The following is an 18876-nucleotide window of genomic DNA, read 5'->3' as shown; positions in this document are numbered from 1 at the left end:
GATGGGTGCCCTAGTGGTGAGACAAAATGATAGCAGTCTTCCCAACGTGCAGACAGCAGAAAGTTAGTGAAGAGCAGTTCTTCCATTATTTTCTGCTGAACTTCCCTTTGGAGACTGCTGCTACTTTTAAGAGCACACCAAGGACACACGTGACAAAGAAATGTTAACAGGAAATCCCTGTTAGCTCTGGGGTTTAGTCAGGCAGCCTTGTTTTTCTGGGTACGCATGAGCTAATGGTTGTGTTTTTAAACTTGCAGGGTCATATTTTCTGCTCTAAATGATGGAATTCAATCAACCTTGTCCAGAGTTACGCAAAGAGCAGTAGCCCTGAGCCCTGGGAGTTTGACTTGAAGCTCCAGGACAGGCGGCCTCTGCTCTCTGGTGGCCTAGAGGAAGTACTGCATCTCCGAGAGGGCCCCAGGCTCCCCAGTTCCAGCAGAGCCCAGGGAGCCCACATTGTTCCACTCTTGGGCCTGGGCAGCCTGCTGTTTATAAACTGCATGCACATCATGGCCACAAAAGCTGGGCTGGGCTCTGGAGCAGCCAAGCACAGTTGAGTTCTCTGGGACTTTTTAATCCCTCCATCCCTCTTATTACATGTTTTCCTGGCTTTGGAAAAAAAGCATCACCATCATTTCAAGACTTTCCGCCTTGAGTTCCTAGGGAATCCTGACCCAGGGCTAAGATGTTGCCCAGACTGATAATCAGCCAACACTGTGGTATTCCCAAGTTGAAAACAGTGAGGGACTCTGTGTGTGTGTGTTGTGAGTGTGTGTAAGACAACAGACAGACAGACACACACACATGAGAGAGAGAGAGAGAGAGAGAGAGAGAAAGAGCGACAAGGAGGAAGACAGAAAGAGAATATATAGAGAGGGAGACACAGAGACACACAGAGAGAGGTCTGTCTGCAAGAATGTTTGCATTGCTAGCATTTTTCATCCACAAATGATTTTCAGCCAACTCTTTCTTTACCACCCCTCAAATTCCCTAACCATAGCTAACAGGTGAATTCCAGGAACCAAGGATGTCTTAAATGCCATTGTCCTGAGGCCAGGCTTCCTGGGGCAAAGAGGAGGGGATTGCTGCCATCAGTGGGACTGGTTGCCAGCAGTACTGTGGATGGTTGGTCGCAGACCCCTTCCCAAACCAGAAACCCAGTGAGTGTATTTGAATCGATTCTCGGCGCTGGAAGAACCTGGCAACGTCCCCCTCCCCAAAGGACAGTTTTGCTGTGAGAGGCCTGGGGGCCTCCAGAATGGTCCCCTTGTTAAGAGCACTGTAGAAGTCTCTTCTCACGCCAGCCTCCTCATGGAGCCTGGGAAATGCAGAGGCTGTGAAAAGCACTTTGAAGAGCCACCATTTTCTGCATTTCTCCACCCCTCTCCTAAAGCTGACTGTGGAGAGCGTCTGAAGAGAGGATACCCATGTTCCAGAAGGCCCTGGTGAAGGCTGGCTCCCCTCCAAGGGCCATGCCTCCACGAGGTCCAACGTAAGGGAAGAAAGCTGGTCCCGATGGCGCCCAATGGCCCAGACCCCTCGGGCTCTGGAGGCGCTGAGTGGCGGTGGAGGAGGGAGGTGCTTACCCACTGAAGTCACTGCCCTGGGCCTGGGCCTGCCCTGCGATGGCGTCCATGATGGCGTCCTGGGAGTACATGCTGATAGGCGTGTTGTACTGTGCGTGGATGATGGTGGCCTTGCCGCCCAGCCCCTTCACCTCAATGGGCTTGTGGGTGGACAGGGCCGAGTCCTTCAGGGCGCTGGGGTTGAAGCGTTCCTGGTAGTCGGCGCTGGGGGAGGGGTGCAGGAGAGTGGGCAGGGAGTGGGAGGAGAAAAGGGCAACAGGTGGTGGTTACGTGGGTAGCCGAAGCAAGGGCTGGGCACTGTGGGTGTCGAGAGAGATCTCCCAGAGCCGACGCCCTCATCCCCCGTAGGCTACACAAGCCTCCTGATGGTGGGTGGTCTGGGTCTATTCAGGAAAATCCTTGGTACCCTCCCACAAAGCCCAGTGCAGAAGGTTTTCTTTTTCCTTTCTTGGTTTTTGTTTTTGTTTTTGTTTTTGTTTTTGTGAGACAGGGTCTCGCTTTGTTGCCCAGGCTGTAGTGCAGTGGTATGATCTCTGCTCACTGCAGCCTCAACCTTGTGGGCTCAAGTGATCCTCTCACCTCAGCCTCCTAAGGTAGCTAGGACCACAAGCATGTACCACTATGCCCAGCTAATTAAAAAAAAAAAATTTTTTTTAAGACAGTCTCATGATGTTGCCCAGGTTGGTCTTGAACTCCTGGCCTCAAGCTGATCCTTCTGCTTCGGCCCCTCACAGTGTTGGGATTACAGGTATGAGCCACCATTCTTGGCCATAGAAGGGTTTCCTTGCCCACCTCAGAGTTCCCAGATGCCCTGCAGGGCCTGACCCAGCCTGAGCTCCCTCCCAGGGTCTGCAGGGGCTGCCAGGCACAGAGAGATCTCCCACCACACACAGCAGGGGGAGTGGGGGCATGGGGCTGGGGTAGGGGACAGGAGCAGCAGCCCAAGCTGAGTCCAGAACTCCCCAAAGGCGAAAAGCAGCTCCACTGGGCACCCACAGGGATTCTGAGCAAGGTTCCTCTGTGAAGGGGCTCTTCCTGCAGGCTACCCCCTTGGCGGCCCAGGGCTCTGCTCTTCCAGATGCTTCAGGACGTATGCTTCTTCCTCAGAGCAGGGCTCCGGCTGCCCGGACCCCTCAAGTCCAACTTGCCGTGTGGCTGGACAGCCTCTACCCAAGGGAGGATCTTCCCTCCAACGGATAGGTGCGTTCCCCGGGCAGACAAGATCCAGCGCAGCCCTTCTGAGGGGTCGCCAGGACAGAAAGGTCTTCAGGCTCACACAGGCCCAGCAGCAGCACAGCATCGCGACCCACCCCCACACCATCACCAACCCCAGGCGCATCTTAAGCAGCTGTAGCAGGAAATTGGGAATGAAATTAGAACCATCAGATGGAGCCCGCACTCCCATCTCCAAATACTTCTACTCTAGCTTCACACACATGCAGTCTCACCCAGGGGCATGAGTGCACCCCGCTCATACATATGCACACACATGTACACATGCCAACAGACACATCCTATCCACGCCAGACACACGCCGACGCATGCTGGGGCTGGCACGCAAGCGCACACACATGCTGTCCTTTGATACTAACTTGGCTGGAGAGTTGGCTACCACCTGGGGAGGAAAAGGGCGAAGAAGACAGGGTGGTCAGAGGGAGGATCCGCCAGGGGGAGGAGTTTGAGCGCCAGGACCATCCTCAGCCTGGTCGTTGTGGAGGCAGAACCAGCCCAAATCGCACTGGGTGAGGAGAGCAAGGAGCGAGGAGGGAGAGCTGAACCGGAAATCGCAGCGTTTGGGACCCTTGGTTTGGTTTAGAGACCGACACTGCCATCTTTTCCTCTCGGGGGGCTCCCAGTGCCCTCTGCTTTGCCAGAAGTAGGGTTTTCTTGTCCATCTTCATGAGCACTTGCACCACGTACATGAATCCCCCCATACAAATCTGGCTATAGACCCCAAAGAGGAAGCTGGGCATGGAGACAGGACCAGCTGTGGCTGCTAAGGAAAAGACTGAGGCCCAGGGGCCTCCCTGCCCATCGGCAGCTCTGGACTGAGAGTCTGTTTTGTGGGGTCAGCTCTGGAGTTCTGTCCTGAGCAGGCATTGCAGTGGCATGGGTGGTGGGGTGTGCACGGGGTTACCTATTCCCCCGCCAAGCCCCGACCTCCTCTCCCTCCCAGAAGAGATGCAGGCAGCTCTGGCTGCTTCTCTTGGGGTATAGGAGAGTGGGGTGCACAGTCCCCAGGGACCACTTCTCTGTGGGCTAGCAACAAGGCAGGATGGAGGAGCGAGGAGGTGCAAGGAGAAGTGTGAGCTCAAGGCTTGCTGAAGGAAAGCGACCAGCCGAGGCAGCCCAGCTCGGACAGCACAGTGAGAGGCCCCTGCCTCTCACTCTGACCTCAGAGTGAGCCTCCCAGAGCATGGTCTCTGTAGGGAAAGCAGTGTCTGTCTTGTGTTTCTTGAAATGCAATTTCCCTGCAGTGGTAGACCCTGTGGCCAGCGGCCCTATCTGGGGCCTGTGAGGGAGACAGTGCGGAAGCTGGTGAGATCTTTCCCCAAACTCTGCCACCTGCTTGAATCTGCCCAGTGTGGGCTCTGGCTGGAGGATTCTGGGCCCCAGCCGGCCTGGCCCTGGTCATTTGCAGCCAAACCCTGGGGAGCCAGGCTCAAGTCAGTGGTCCCTGGCCCCAGCGAGCGGCACAGTGGGCCCTGCTCTGCCCCAGGTCCGCCACTGCCTCAGAACTGATAAAATTCCCTCTGTCTTCCCAGGCTCAAAAATAGCTACAAGTGGAGCTATATTAGGAAAGGGCCAGCACGGAGCCCCATTCCTTCTCCATTTTTGGCCAGTGCTGACAGCTGTAGGGTCAGCTCTTGCCCTGACCAGTCCGATGCCCCCTGCAGAGGGCAGTGTTGGCCTGGCGAGGGTGGGGGCTGCTTCTGCCCTGCCTTGGCAGCCTGCTCCTTCTTTGGCATTGATTCCTGCCTCCTGTTTAGCTTCTCCCACCCAGGACCTGGGGCTGGGATGGCTGCAGCAGACACATCTGAGAGGAGCCAGTGCCTGGGTCTTGGGGAAGATGAACCAAAGATGCAAGACCTGCTCAGGGGCCTTTGCACTGCGTGGACTGAGGGACACCGTCCTTCAGCACCAGCCCCAGAGCGGAGGAGGAGAAGGGGGCTGCAGGGATGCCCATGCCTGCCCGCCCTTGCACCATGTCTGTTTCTCTCTCCACCTTCCAAGAGGATACGAGCTGCCAAGGAATTGCACTGCAAGCTGCTCAGAGAAGAGAGCCGCGGAAGGGGCTTCCTTTTGGAGCCAGACAGGACAGAGTTCAAGTCGTGACCCTGCCTCTTCCTAGCACTGTGACTCTGGGCAAATTACCCACCTGTCTCAACCTGTTTCCTAATTCTTTATATTGAGATGTAGTGTCTACCACACAGGTGGGTTGTGCAGACTGAGTGGGTCCTGAGTCTAAGGTGCTCAGCACGGGAGAAGTGTGCTGTGGACAAGTACGGGGATTAGCACTTGCTGACCCTGTTGCCTCTGAGCAGACACTTAGCAAACGTGGTGGCCTCAGCCCAGCAGAGGTTGCCCTAGGCCAGCCCAGGTCAGACGCTCTAGCCCTTCCTGCCGGCATGGCCTGGGACAGCAGCATCAGCTTTCACTTTGGATAATGCACCCACTGCACACCCTGCCCTAGCCCACCATCCCTTGGAGGAAACTGTCAAACTCTGCTGCTCTCAGCACTAAGTAATAATTTACGCATTCATCAGGGTCTGGGCAGCCCCAGCACCAGCAGCAGGGTACCTCAGGCACCATGGGAAGTACAGGTGAGCCTGGCCCCTCACTTCCCGGAGCAGGTAGACAAGTCCCTGTCTCAATGCAAAGTAGAGTCAGGCAGACCTGCACGCCAGTTCTGTCTGCCATTTACTAGCTGTGTGACCTTGGGCAAATCACTTGCCTCTCTGAGCGTCTGTTTTCCAGCTATAAGATGGGAGAAATCATGCCCACCTCTGGAGTTGCTGAGAGTTGTGTTAGAAAGAGTTACTGAGAGATAAGGCATGTAGACTGTTAGCTGGTCCATAGGCAGAGTGCAGGGTCAGAATGGAGAGACATTATCATCATTGCAGGTGGGTCTCCTGGGACTCCCAGGCCACCAGAGGCTGACCTCTCTGCCTGGGGCCAGTCCCTGGAAAGGACTAGGAAGACCTACCAGCCCAACAAAGGCAGGACAAGGAGGCCATCTCTGTTCTACTATTCCCTGAGTTTTCTGGCAAAAGTCCTTTACTGGGGAACCCTGGGGGTGTATATAGGTCTGTCACCTTGGGTAAGGTAAGCAAGCCGTGTGGTGCCAGAGGTCAGCTTCACTGAGGATCCCAGAAAGAGCTGGGGAGCTGGGGAAGCTGAGGGCCACAGGGAGCAGTGGCCTGGTGGGGCACAGGTACTTTCTGCTGCAAGGGCAAAGGGAAGGGCATGGGCCTGGGCCAGACTGACCAGATTCCTACTGTGACTCTTCTGGGTGGCTCCAGGCCAGAACTTTGTTCAGGGGGTGAAAGAACAAAGCTCAGAGCTTTACAAGTGTTGGGTCCTTTATCCTCCCAGTAACCCTGAGACATGGACAGTGTGATTTCTCCATGATTCGGAAGAGGAACCCTGAACCACTAGGTTCTACTGCCTCGACTCAGCCTGCCCTGACCAGAGAGCACTAGCCAATTGCACAGGATGGGAGTAGAAGTCAGGGTGAGGGAACAAGCGTGAAGGGCTCAGCGCTAACACAGGCCCAGCATGGGGGCTTCGTTCCCTTGGCCCCCTCCACAGTGCCCCAGCCCCGTGTCCTTTTAACTATGTGCTCCCAGAGTCCCCCCAGGCCTTGGAGGTGAGGCTGCTGTTCTCCTGCACAGCCCCTTTCTCTTTTGGGTCCTGCTTCCTTGCAGCCCCACCCTGGCCAAGGTCAGTCCTGCAAACCCGCTCCCTGTATGCCACTGCCCAAGAATCTCTCCATATACAGCTCAGGGGCTCCCTCCTCAAGGCAGCTTCCCAGACTATTCCTAGTCCCAGAGAACTCACTTTTCCACCTCTGGAACTCTGCCCTGCTCCTGCCTCCGTCCTCCCAGGGGGTGGGGACTCCATTAATGAAGGCAGCAGGCTGTGCTGTCCTGTTCTGGGGGGTAGCCTAGTGAGAAAGTTTTGGAAGTCAGAGTCTCCTGCATTCAGGACTGGCTCGACCACATGGTAGCAGGACAAATGGACTGTGACTTAACCTTCTCTGAGCCTCAGTTTCCTTCTCTGCAAAATCCGACATGTCACCCTAGGGTGGTTGTATAAAATGCTGGCGTGCCTGGCTCACGGCACATGCTGCAGGATCATCGCTGGCCTCATGGGCTCGGGGCTGGCTGGGCTGGGGCCAGTGCCTCGCTCTGACCACCTGACCAGGCGTCTGCTGAACACCGAGGACCCAGGTGGCCCAGGCCACGCGTGGAGAGCTGCATGCCCATTACCTACCCTCCTGGGAGTCCGGCACCCGAGGCCTTCCCTCGGAGGCTCATCTGGTACATCTGAGCCATCTCCCTCAGGGTCTCTGCCGAGTACAGGCCAATGGGGTTGTTATATTGCCTTGGCTGGCTCGAGCCCGGCAGGGCTTTCGGGCTGAGTGGGTCCCAGGCCCCCTCCGGGCTGGTCTTGGCCCTCGGGCTGGCCCATGGAAGGCCAGGGTCAGAGGCCTCGGCGAGTGAGGAGAAGGCGGAGGGCCGGGAGAAGGCAGGGCTAAAGGTGGGCCTGAGCTCCGGGGTGCCGGGGGTGCCCAGGCTGGCCCTTGCCTCGGGGCTGGGGCTGGTTGCCGCCAGGCTGCCGTTCGTGTCCAGAGTGGGGTCCTGGCACAGGGCAGGCCATGCAGGGGAGAGAGAAGAGAGCGGTTAGAGGCCACATGTATCCCAGTGCTCCTGTGCGGACCTGAAACAGATGCGTTAGTGCTAGCCCCACATCCTGAAGCCCAGAGCACCTGGGTGTGGCACCTGGAAGGGAGCACACTGGTGGAAGAGCGCATAGGCACATGGCTCCTGGCCCGTCCTGAGGCTGGCATCCAGCTAGGCAGAGTGCCAAGCCCTGCACGGAAGCCAAGCCAAACTTACCGTCCCCCAGGGCCCAAGGAAGTGGGTCCAGGGCTCAGGGGATGGCCTGTTATGTGTCTGTTCCCCCTGCCCCTGAGAGTGGCACCCAGTGGGCACAGCCCAGCCTCCTGCTCCACTGACCCCACACAGCCAGTGAGATGGCATCCCTGGACTGGCTGTGGGCAGGTGGCAGGGAGGTGAAGAGGGAAGCTGAGGAAGTGGGTAGCTGACATTTGGGGTCCTCAGTTCACCTCTGCATCTTCCAAGCAGCCCTCCACCCACTTTCCCAATCTGTGACCTACCCCACCCTGGTTAGCCTCTTCTTTCTCCCCTCTCTTTACCACCCTCCCCCCGCCCAATCTGCCCCACTGGACAGGTGGGTTCACTGTGAGCCCATGCAGCAGGAGAAGTTGTGCAGAGAACCCTGGGGGTTGAGCTGCTTAGCAAGGCCTGGGAAGGGCCCAGGCAGTGGTGAGGTCTGGAGCCAGGGCTTGGCCTCCCTTCTCCCCGATGCCTGCCTCAAAGGCCATCGCCAGCACGTCAAAAGGGCTACAGGGGCGTGCACTTGGGAGGGGCAGGTAGGTAAGTGGAAACCAGAGGGAGAGATCTGGGTGGGGGAAAAGCCTGAGGCTGGCAGGCCTTTCCACGCCGGGAGCTCCTCCTCAAGCTGGCCTTGGCCATAGTCACCCAGCCCCGGCCCCTTCGGCAGATGAGGGTCAGAGCCTGGATGCGCACACCACCATTGCCTGGCAGGGAGGGGGATCCCTCCCTTGAGAATACTGCTGTCCAAGCTGGTTTCCTATCAGCCCAGCCACGAGGCATGGTGAGGGTGGCCTGCACCCAGGCTAGCATTCCTACATCCAGTATTCAAGAGTGGCTTGAAAGCCTCTCCCAAGGGCCTGCCTCACTTCCCCAGGGTCAGCCGCAGCAGGGGCAGGGATCGGCCCAACTGGGCCAGCCAAAGACCAGGCAGGCTGACCAGGGCCAGCACTCCAGGAACCACAGCTGAGTGGGCCCCACCACCACAGTCAGCACCTACCTTCTGGTGGGGGATCACAGGCAGAGGGGACTGGACTGGGGGTGCTGTCGTGGAGATGGGAATGGGACGCTTCGATCTGCAGAAACCAGAAATGAGATCAAGTGAGGAAGTTGCTTCTGGGGCCAGGAGCTCCTGTTTGGGCAGGGCTGGTGAGGAGAGAGCAAGAGAGAGCCGGGCAGCTGAGCCAGAGGGCCCCACATCCACTGTCCACCCCATGGGCTGGATCTCCCCAAGAAGGCCCTGGGCCTGACAAGGATGGAGAAGTCATGGCCCTAGGGCACTTTGGTCAGCCTCCATGGGCCCCTGCTATGTCACTGGGGGCTGCCTGGGCAAAGTGGAAGCACATAACGGGCAGCACCAGGACCACCCTCTCAGCCTCATCTGTAAAGTGAGGCAGTAATGTCAGCCTCTAGGTGCTTGACAATGACTTGAGCCTGGTCCTTCCTCTGGCCCAGGGCTGCCCTTACCTTCCTGCACAGTTCTATAACCCAGGTCTGGGCCCACTCAATCGCTATGGGACAATCCCTCTTTTGGCCCCCGCCCCATGCCCACACCCAAGCCTCCACCCCCTGTTCTGGAGAGCTCCCACCTACTTCTGCAGGGTGAGGCTCAGGTTGTAGCTGGCAGACTTGATCTTGTTCTGGGCCTCCAGGTGGGTCATGGTGTCAGTGTTGACGCCGTCAATGGCCACCACGAGGTCGCCCTGGCTGAGCTGAGACTGGGCTGCCTTGCTGCCTGGTGTGATCTGATTGGACAGCAGAGGTGAGGGGTGAGCATAAGGAAGGTGGTCCTGAGGACAGGCCAGTCCTTAGGGAAGAGTCACCGGGAGCACTCAGCAGAGGCCATCATTTTGTCTTTCATTTGCTACGGCCAGTACCAGCTGCTTACCAAGCCTAGTTCCTCTTCCCAGCATGTGGCTACCACATTGCCTAGAGCTTTGTGTCTGACTGAGGCCATGGGACTAGCTCTGGCCAATGGAATGAGGGTGGAAGCAATGTACGCCCCTTCCAGGTCTGCCCTTAGCAACCTTCCTTGTGATCCTGCACACTCTCTGCTTGACTGACTGAAGGCAGAGAACGGAGAGGAGGAGAGATGTTTAAGGAGCACTGTATTGGATGTTGGATTAATGAGAAACTTTTGTTGTGCTGAGCTATTAAGGTTTGAAGGCTGCCGGACATGGTGGCTCATGCCTGTAATCCCAGCACTTTGGGAGGCTGAGGTAGGAGAATTGCTTGAGGCCAGGAGTTTGAGGCTAGCCCGGGCAACATAGCCCAGACCCTGTTTCTACAAAATTAAAAATATTTAGCAGGGTATGGTGGTGCATGATTGTAGTTCTAGCTACTCAGGAGGCAGGTGAGAGGGTCACTCCAGCCTAGGAGTTTGAGGTTACAATGAGCTATGATTGTGCACCACTGAATTCCAGCATGGGTGACAAAGGAAGACCCTGTCTCTCAAAAAAATTTTGCAGGCAGCCAGGTGTGGTGGTTCATGCCTGTAATCCCAGAACCTTGGGAGTCTGAGGCGGGTGAATCGCCTGAGGTCCGGAATTTGAGATCAGCCTTGAACATGGTGAAAACGAACATGGCCAACATGGTGAAATCCCGTCTGTACCAAAAATACAAAAAAATTAACTGAACATGGTGGCTTATGCCTATAGTCCTAGCTACTTGTGAGGCTGAGGCAGGAAAATAACTTGAACCCCTGATTGAACCCAGGAGGTGGAGGTTGCAGTGAGCTGAGATTGTGCCACTGCACTCCAGCCTGGGTGACAGAGTGAGACTCTGTATCAAAAAAAAAAAAAAAATTGCTGGCTATTTGTAACCTTGGTTAGCTTCTTGTAACCCCTGCAGCCTGTAAAGCTACGGAGCACTTTTCAGACTCCAAGAGAAAAGAGAGATGCAGGAGCTAAGACACAGCAGCATCCCAGAGACACTGCCAGGCTGGAGGGCAGGATAAATGCACCCACTCAAAAGCATCTCAGTCCCAAGTGCTTTGTGCTACCTGGCAGATGTGGAGAGGGTGAGGTAGCCAGCAAACCTGCCTGGGTGAACAAAGTTGGCTGGGAAATAGGGCAGGGCTTAGGGTTCTGTAGTTGGCGTCATACTGCCAGAAGGCGGGGTGCAGGTGTGGGGGCCAGTTCCCAAATCCTGCGCTCCAATAACATCACAGAATGTTACAGTCTGGAGGCCCCATCTTCAGTGTAACCACACAGAATGCCAAAGCAACTCCACCCTGGGAATTCCCCATGGGATCTCAGGAAGGCCACACCTCCTGGAACGTTACTTGGGATGTCATCATGGCTCAGACTGCACTCTCGGTGACATCATGCACGATGCCAAATTCTGCACACCTGACCTCCAGTAATTGCACGCTGAATACTGTGGCGGCCCCACCCACAGTGATATCACATGAGATGCAGAATTCCAGAGGGTCTAATGACGTCACCTAAAATGGCTTGATGGCTGGCCCCTAGTGCCATTAGCAGCCCTGCCCCTAAAGATACCTCATGGAATGCCAGAGACTCTGGCTGTACCCCCTATGACAGCACATGGAATGCGCTGGCCCCTGCTAATATCACACCTGACTCCCACCACACCATGTTGGAGGTCCCTGACCCCCATGACATCATGAGGAGTGCTATGCAGGCCTGGCCTTCAGTGACATCACAGGAAAGTGGAGGCTCTGGACCCCACCCCCAGCAAACTGTGGCTGGAGGTGTTCCTTGGCTTCGCCTCCCACACATGCCCACCAGCCAGTTCTCTGGATACATCCCAGTCACCTTTCTGGCTACAACCCAAGGACTAAGCCAGTTCCTAGCACTGGCAGAAGCTAGATTCAGGCCAAGGCCTGAGAACCATCCTAGATGGTGCCCAGAGAGGCTCTGGGGACAGTCCCTTGCCCCAGGTGCCAAGTCTGACTGTGACTCTGGCCAGGCCCTGGGCTTACAGACATGGATGGAAGTTCCTGCCAGGCCCCTCACAGGGAAGCCCCTTCCAAACCAGGATGTCCTGCAGTCACCAGTCACCAGTGCCCAGCCTACTCCCAGATGGGCTCTGCAGATGCAGCCCAGGAACTGAATTGTTTCTGCATGGCCACATTACCGGTCACAGCAACACTGCCCTACACTATGTGGGTGATAACAGCAAGACCAGGAGAGCCCTCTCCAAATGCTGTTAATCTGCCATTTCACCCTTAGGGGTTATGGTGCCCCCCTGTTTTTTTTTTTTTTTTGAGACATGATTGCACTCTGTCACCCAGGCTGGAGTGCAATGGCGTGATCTCGGCTCACTGCAACTTCTGCCTCCTGGGTTCAAGTGATTCTCCTGCCTCAGTCTCCCAAGCAGCTAGGACCACAAGCGCACACCACCATGCCTGGCTAATTTTTGTATTTTTAGTAGAAATGGGGTTTTACCATGTTGGCCAGGCTGGTCTTGAACTCCTGACCTCAAGTGATCCGCCTGCCTCAGCCTCCCAAAGTGCTGGGATTACAGACATGAGCCAGCGTACCCAGCTTGAGGTGCCCTCTTAAAATACTGGCCACCTTGTGCCCAAAGCACCCCTTCCCCAGCCCTGGAATCTGCAGAGACAGGAAAGGACAACACAGAAACAAATGCCTGGACTGCCAGGAAGCCACAGTGTCAACTTTGCAAAGTCCAGCCTGTCCTCCAGGCTCTGCAGGGGCGTCTTAGAGCAACTTGAGATTTCTTAAAATACACGTAGCCCTTGCCCCCAAACTCATTGCCATAGCCTCTGTGAATGACAGGAGTGTGTTGCTGCCTTGAGTGTAGAGGTGAACAAAGGGTAAAAACCAACATCAGAGAAGGAGAATTTTATTCTCCTTCTAGACAGTTTTCTAGACAGAGGGGACTCCTGGGGGCAAGTTGAGCTTCACAGCCAGGCCTGTTCTGCAGAAAATCATCTTTCCCTACTCCTCTATGCGATCCCCAACATTTTATTATAGACATTTTTACAAATTTCTAGGCAGAAAAAGTAGAAACATTCTAAAGTGCACACCTGAACAGCAGCCACCATGACTCTACCATAACATTTCACTCACCTTGCTTTATCACACGCCCTCCCTGCACATCCATCAATCCATCTCATTTCCTGGGCATTTCAAAGAAAGTTGCAGGCACCAGAGTGCTTCTTTTCAGGGAGAATTTTGCAATGCCTGTTCTGTCCTAGTGAACTGCCCATGGGGCTCCCCCACAGCAGGACACCCCCAGAGCAAGGCTCTCTCATGGCAGGGCACCCCCAAATGTTTCTAACCACCTACAGAGGAGGGGTCATCCCCCTGCAGGGCTGGGCTGCTGCAGACCCCACGCAGAAGGGCAGGGACCTTAGTCACAGAGGAGACGCTACCAGGAAGGATGGGAGTTGTGTCCAGAAGATCATGATGACAGCATGAGCAGTGGCACCAGAATGACATACAAAAGAGTCCAGGGCCAGCCAGATCAGCAGGGCCCCCTGCAGGGCCATCTGAATGTTCTCCCTCTGGAGCCACCTCAGAGACTTCTTTCTCCCGTAGGTGTGGGCCAGCTGGTACCAGCCCTCCCTTCCAGGTCTCCACACTTCCTTTCACCTGGACCTGTCTGGCTCCCCCTCATCCTCAGGTATGGGCTATGGGGAGGGGATACTTGGTCCTAAGGGAGAGCTCAGCCTACTGGGGTCTGGTCAGTAGCCAAGCCTCTGACCAGAGGGGAGTGGCCAAGCTGGATCCCCTGCCTGGCGCCTCTCCCCTGCAGCTGTATCTGCTTGTCAGGGCTCAGCTGGCCTGGCCTTTGGCTGCCCTGAGCAGGGCCCAACATCCCTCAGGGTCGGGGTTGAAGGTGCTGATATCCTTCTCTAGGGAGGTGCTCCAGGCAGGATGGAGGCAGGAACCCTATGGATGACCAGGAGCCATCGATGCTTTCACCCCATCGCAGGAGCAGTCTGCCTGGGTGGGTCGAAAGGGGGCCCCCTCAGACCCTTGCCCAGAGCCCAGGGCTGATGGAGAGTGCAGTCTAGTCATGATGCTTCTGCATCTCTCTTGTCTGATTCCATTCTCCTCTTTCCTTTCTGTGTTTCAGAAAGGGCCCAAAGAACCCACATTCTTGGAGCTGTGATTTTATTTTTCTTTTTAATCTTTCGATCTCCTTTTGGGCATTTAAATATCTCCCTTGAATGAGCGTTTCATTCCCTCTTCACATTTCAGTCTTCTCCAGCCAATGGGCCCCTCTAAACCCTGGAAACTCAACCCTGGGCAGAGCCTAGAATGGCCTCGGAGCGGGGCACCCAGCTCCCACCTCCAAAGCTCCCAAGACAGGCTGCAGGTGTTTGGAGGCCAAGATCAGCCCCGTACGCCTAGGAGCTGTTCTGCCTTGCTGAGCCAAGGTCTTAGGGCACCCCCAAGGGCAGCTCAGGGAGAGTAGGTACCACAGCCACCTGTGCATGCTGGGGGCCGGGGGCGGGGAGGCAGCAAAGGAGGAGCACAGGTGCCAGTATGAGCCAGCCCCTGGCTTCGATGCCAGCCTCCAAGCCCTCCAGTGTCAAGAGAGTGACAATGCCTTTCTCGGGATTGTTGTGAGGATTAAGTCGTTAAACAGGGGATTATGTAAGGAGAGTGGAGAGCTGGGAGAGTTTCAGGAAAACTCCAAATCCAGAAGGCACAGTGCTGACCCCATCCGCTACCCCCAGAAGGTGCGAGGCTGGCAGGCTGCATCCCCGGGCTTCACAGGAAACAAGATCCGCGGCTGGCAGAGGGTGGGGCTTGAGGGACCAGCTCTGACTGACCAGTTCCGAGCCAGCCTGCTGGCCCTAGAGGGACCCGGGTGTTAGGGGGAGGGGAGGAAAGTTCTGTCCAGGGTCCAGGTAAAAGGAGGCGCCAGTGGGGCTTGAGACGCACCCATGCCGCCGGCTCCTATTTCCCCAGTTCCCTGGCAGCAGGGAGAGCAGCTGGGCTCTGCAGAAGTTTCTGGCCATCGTTCACCCCCGGTGTTCAAACCAGGCAGGCCCCTGCCTTCCTCCCCTTCTAGATCTGCCAGTGTAGATGTGGTGGGTGGAGGCTGAGGGCAGGCAGCAGATGGGTCGGAAGGGTACGAGCTCCAGCAGCTCCCCTCCACACACTCCCAGACTGCTTGCCTGGGTTGGGGGGCCCAAAGTGCATTTTCATTGTATGATTAAATTACTGTCTTGCCCTGCTCGCTCCCTTCCCATCTGGCCTCCCCTGGGGCTTTGCTCATGCTTACCCTCTCACTGGAACCTTCTATCTCCCCATGGTCCCACTCCCCACCCCCACCCTGGCTGGTAAATAAGCCTCTGCCTGCCTGCCTGCCTCCCTGGGTGGCTCCAGCTGGCTCCTGTCATGTCTCCTTTCTGCACCCCCAGACTCCTCTGAGAAGTGACCTGCACATCCTGGCCCCACTGCCACTGCATCCCACCTGCTCACACACAGCCTCCTGCCTTTGGCCCCACTACTCCACGCATATCAACGACCTCCTGTGTCCAAAGGCAGGGATCACTGCCCACTCTCTAGCTGACCACAAACCTCCCCTGGCTTTCCTCGAGCATCTCTTGAGTCTCTCCTGCCTTTCTTCCTCCTGTCCAGGTCCACAGTTCCATCTGTGTCTTGGTTGTGGCCAGTAAAATGTCCTCATGGGCACTGGCTCTCAGGGGCCCCCAGCAAGGTCCATTATTGAGTCCAAGAGTGGTTCCTGGGCAGAGGTGGAGTCTGGCTGAAGCTGTGTTTGGGGGTGAGAGGGCTCGGTGTGGGGGAGGGTCTTTGCAGTCGGGGCAGCCTCTGGATAAGAGGGGACCATATAGAAAAGGAAGAAGACTTAGGGAATTGTGGAGCTAGCCCCTAGACCAGAGGGCTCCCCTGCAGGGCCTGGCCCAGCCTTCCTCAGACAGCCCTGCAGTCCTGACACTGGCTACCCTGACATGCCTGTAGCCTGCGGAGCCCTGGGGCTGCTCATGCAGTTGCCCTTGCCCTGCGTCCTGGCCTGGGGGTCTCCAGGCGTCTAGTTCATTCCCCAGGACGCAGCCAGCCTCGAGTCCTCTCTTTTCGGAGCCCTTGCAGAGTCAGATGCAGTTCTGAGCGGCAGGGAGGACCTGGCCTGGGGGACCTCTAAGAATGCATTCCCCAGCTGTGAGCTTCTGAGCCTCTGGCCGCTTATCTTCCCCTGTTGATAGATGGATGTTGCGGGTAGGCCCCTGCCAGCCCCACAGAAGCCCTCGGAGGCTTGCCTGACCTTCAGTGCAGCTATAAACAGCACGGCCTGTCAGCACTGCTAAGAGCTGCCCAAGAAATAACACTACGTGCTCCAGCAGCCCCAAAATTCCAGGAATTGCAGGCACAGCTACCCCAGAATAGTCTCAGCCCATCCCCCTTCCTCTCCCAAGAGACCCTCTGTCCTCAGCATGTCCCCATCACAGCTGGGAGAGTCTGATAAATACTGGAACCAAAACCAGCAGAGGAGGAGGAAAGACCTCTGGGCTGATGCTCCAGGTGAGCATGCAGGCAGGGCCGCTGAGGCCCTAGGGACTGAGGGCTTCCATAGAGAGGCGGGCCTCTCCTGGGCCCAGGCTCAGCCCCCGACTTGACCAGCCTCACAACCAGTCCTGGTAGACAACATGTGGAAAGTTTTCACAAGTGTCTGTTAGAGAGAGCTCTCACAGGTGTGGAAGGCATCATTTTATTTTAATTAATTAATTTATTTATTTTTGAGATGGAGTCTCACTCTGTCACCCAGACTGCAGTGCAATGGCTCTATCTCAGCTCCCTGCAACCTCTGCCTACTGGGTTCAAGCAATTCTCCTACCTCAGTCTCCCCAGTAGCTGGGATTACAGGTGCACACCACCGCACCCGGCTAATTTTTGTATTTTTAGTAGAGACAGGGGTTTCACCATGTTGGCCAGGCTGATCTCGAACTCCTGACCTCAAGTGATCTGCCGCCCTTGGCCCCCCAAAGTGCTAGGATTATAAGTATGAGCACCATGCCCAGGCCGCTATCCCCATTTTAAAAGTGAGAAAAACTGAGGCTGAGCAGGTAAATGAGGTGACACAGCTGAGAGCAGCAGAGCCTAACAGAGCATGCTCCTCTCCCCAAAGCCTGGGCATAAGAGGCACAAAGGTGAGACTCTAGACCATGGCCAGCTGCCAGGGCAGAGTCGGGGCTGGGCCTTTGGAGCTGCTCCCTCTCTGGGCTGTTCCCCTTCCCCACTTCCTGGAGAACTGGCTGGGGTGGGGTGAGAGGGCAGCTCATGTTGCCGGCCCAGCCACACCTGTCCAGGATAAATAAAGGCATTTCCCCGCCACCCTCCGCTCCCACGCTACCTCTTGAACCCCCTTCTCTGTGGGTGGGTCTGCAAGCGGAGACCCTCTGAAGGGAGGCCTTGAGGGGATGCCACTGCCCCAAGGTTGCTGCCCTGGGCCCCTGGGAGCCACCACCCAGCCTGCAGGTGGCCTGTGTCCTTTCAGGAGGAACTGCAGTGCACACCTGCAGCTGAGAGGGGACAGGCCCCCTCAAGTGCTTCTCTGGTAGTCCCAGTCAGAGGGCTGAGCGGGCCAGCATGGGAGTTAGGAGCGACCAGAACACAGGAGATCCACCCATGGCCATCCCTGTCCTGTGAGCAAACTCGAGCCTCAGTTTGCCAGGCTCTGAAGCGAGGTGATGATCCCAGCCTTGCCTGCCTGCCCACCCCACAGGGTCGCAGACTCCTGCCTTGTATGACACAGGGGCCCTATGACACAGGCTCAGGTCCTGGCTGGGGTGGGAGTGGGTTTCCTCCAGAAAGCTCTGGCCCTGCCTCCCCCTTAGGGAGATGTCCCTCGTGCAGAAGGGCCTGGCAAGCCAGGAAATCCTACGGCCCTTGTGGGATGGTAGTGCTGTTTCCGCAAGGACTGCCTGGCCAGTGGCAAAACCAGGACACAAGGCCATGCTACCAGCAGCCCACCACCAGAATTTCTCAACAAGCTTCAAGCCCTGGGGAGGGCTGCAGCACTCAGTCCAGCCTGCTCCATGGTTCAAGTGATTTGGAGTATGCCCCTAAAGGAAGCTGAGAGGCCATTATGCCCATCCCCCAGTGCCCTGCCTGAACTTCGGGTTCTATTATTAAAAGTCCCCCCAGTCACTGGATCCAGCACATCCCCACACACCCCCTCCCTGCAGTAAGGACATTCCTCCTGCTATCTAGCTTAAGGCCTCTGGACTGCCATTTAAGCCCCTGGCTGGCTGGGGCCAGGTGGCACATAGACCCTGGGTGAGGTCATTGACTATCCTGAGTGCCACTGGGTCTGGTGGCCAATTTGCACCCATAGGGATAGGGTACAGAGTGCCAGCAGGAGGCCTTGAGATGGTGGAGCTGGGGCAGATGCAGGCGCAGGCCCAGGCAGGGGAGGCCACAGGACCTGTGAGAGAGGTCCACCTTGTACAGGAACAAGGCCTGCAACCATGCGGGTGGGAGCTGTGCAGGGTAGTGGGGAATCCGCTGGGGCTCACATGCCCACAGGCCACCACATCATGCAAAGTGTGCTAGGCTGTGGGTGTCCAGGACCCTGTGGTCTCCAGGGCAGTCGGTCTGGAGGGGTGGAGTCTCCAGGTTAGCACAAGCCACATCTCCAGCTGAATGACGGAGGGCAGAGCCTGTTCCCTGTGCCAGAGCCAGGCCAGCACCCACCCTGGAAGCATGTGGCCTCTATGGCTATTATGAGGCTCTCACGGCACCCCTGGGTGGGGCTTCTACTTCTGGGGTCCCCCCAAGTACCCACAGAACCCAAAGTTCCAAAACAGAGACTACTCCTCCAGTGGGGGTGTTGGCTCCTGACCCTCTGCCCAGGCTCCCTGGCACCTCTGCCAAGCACCTTCAGGCCTTACTCGCTTAAGTGCCTCCCCTCCAACCCCTTCCTCTAGCCCCCAGGCCCCAGCCAAGTCCCTAAGGCCCCGGAGAAGAAACTGTCTTCTTGTTCTCCTGGTAGGCAGTAGCCCTGATATCCCTGCCTACCCACTACCCTCCAGTGACAGCCCGGGGGCCTCCTCTTCCCTCCTCGTGCCCAGGCCAGCACCGCCAGGGGCTCAGCCACCAGGCAGGGTTGTCCTTGCCCTGTATGCCTCACAGTTCACCCTGAGCCTTGGGACCTTCAGCCCTGTCTTCAGTGTCTACGAGTGCCTT

At 56.8% G+C, this 18876-nt stretch overlaps 1 protein-coding gene across 6 annotated transcripts in view; it reads right to left on the bottom strand.

Annotated features, from left to right (window-relative positions):
* Window positions 1–18876, bottom strand: part of LDB3 (LIM domain binding 3) — a 67818-nt gene that overhangs the window by 47707 nt on the left and 1235 nt on the right. For 4 of the 6 annotated variants that reach the window (XM_064374412.1, XM_012472609.3, XM_012472611.3 and 1 more), the window contains exons 3-6: window positions 9320–9471; window positions 8727–8802; window positions 3179–3201; window positions 1587–1790 (exon numbers count right to left, since the gene is read on the bottom strand). In XM_064374412.1, the coding sequence (XP_064230482.1) occupies window positions 1587–1790; window positions 3179–3201; window positions 8727–8802; window positions 9320–9471 (455 nt within the window). Of the gene's footprint in view, window positions 1–1586; window positions 1791–3178; window positions 3202–7082; window positions 7451–8726; window positions 8803–9319; window positions 9472–18876 lie in introns of all 6 variants that reach the window. The other 2 variants (XM_012472608.3, XM_012472612.3) reach the window with 1 other exon arrangement.

The sequence above is a fragment of the Aotus nancymaae genome, unplaced genomic scaffold, assembly GCF_030222135.1.
Source record: "Aotus nancymaae isolate 86718 unplaced genomic scaffold, 86718_ANA_hifiasm-v0.15.2.pri h1tg000010l, whole genome shotgun sequence".
Lineage (NCBI taxonomy): Eukaryota > Metazoa > Chordata > Mammalia > Primates > Aotidae > Aotus > Aotus nancymaae.
This window is presented reverse-complemented; position numbering and strand designations above follow the sequence as displayed.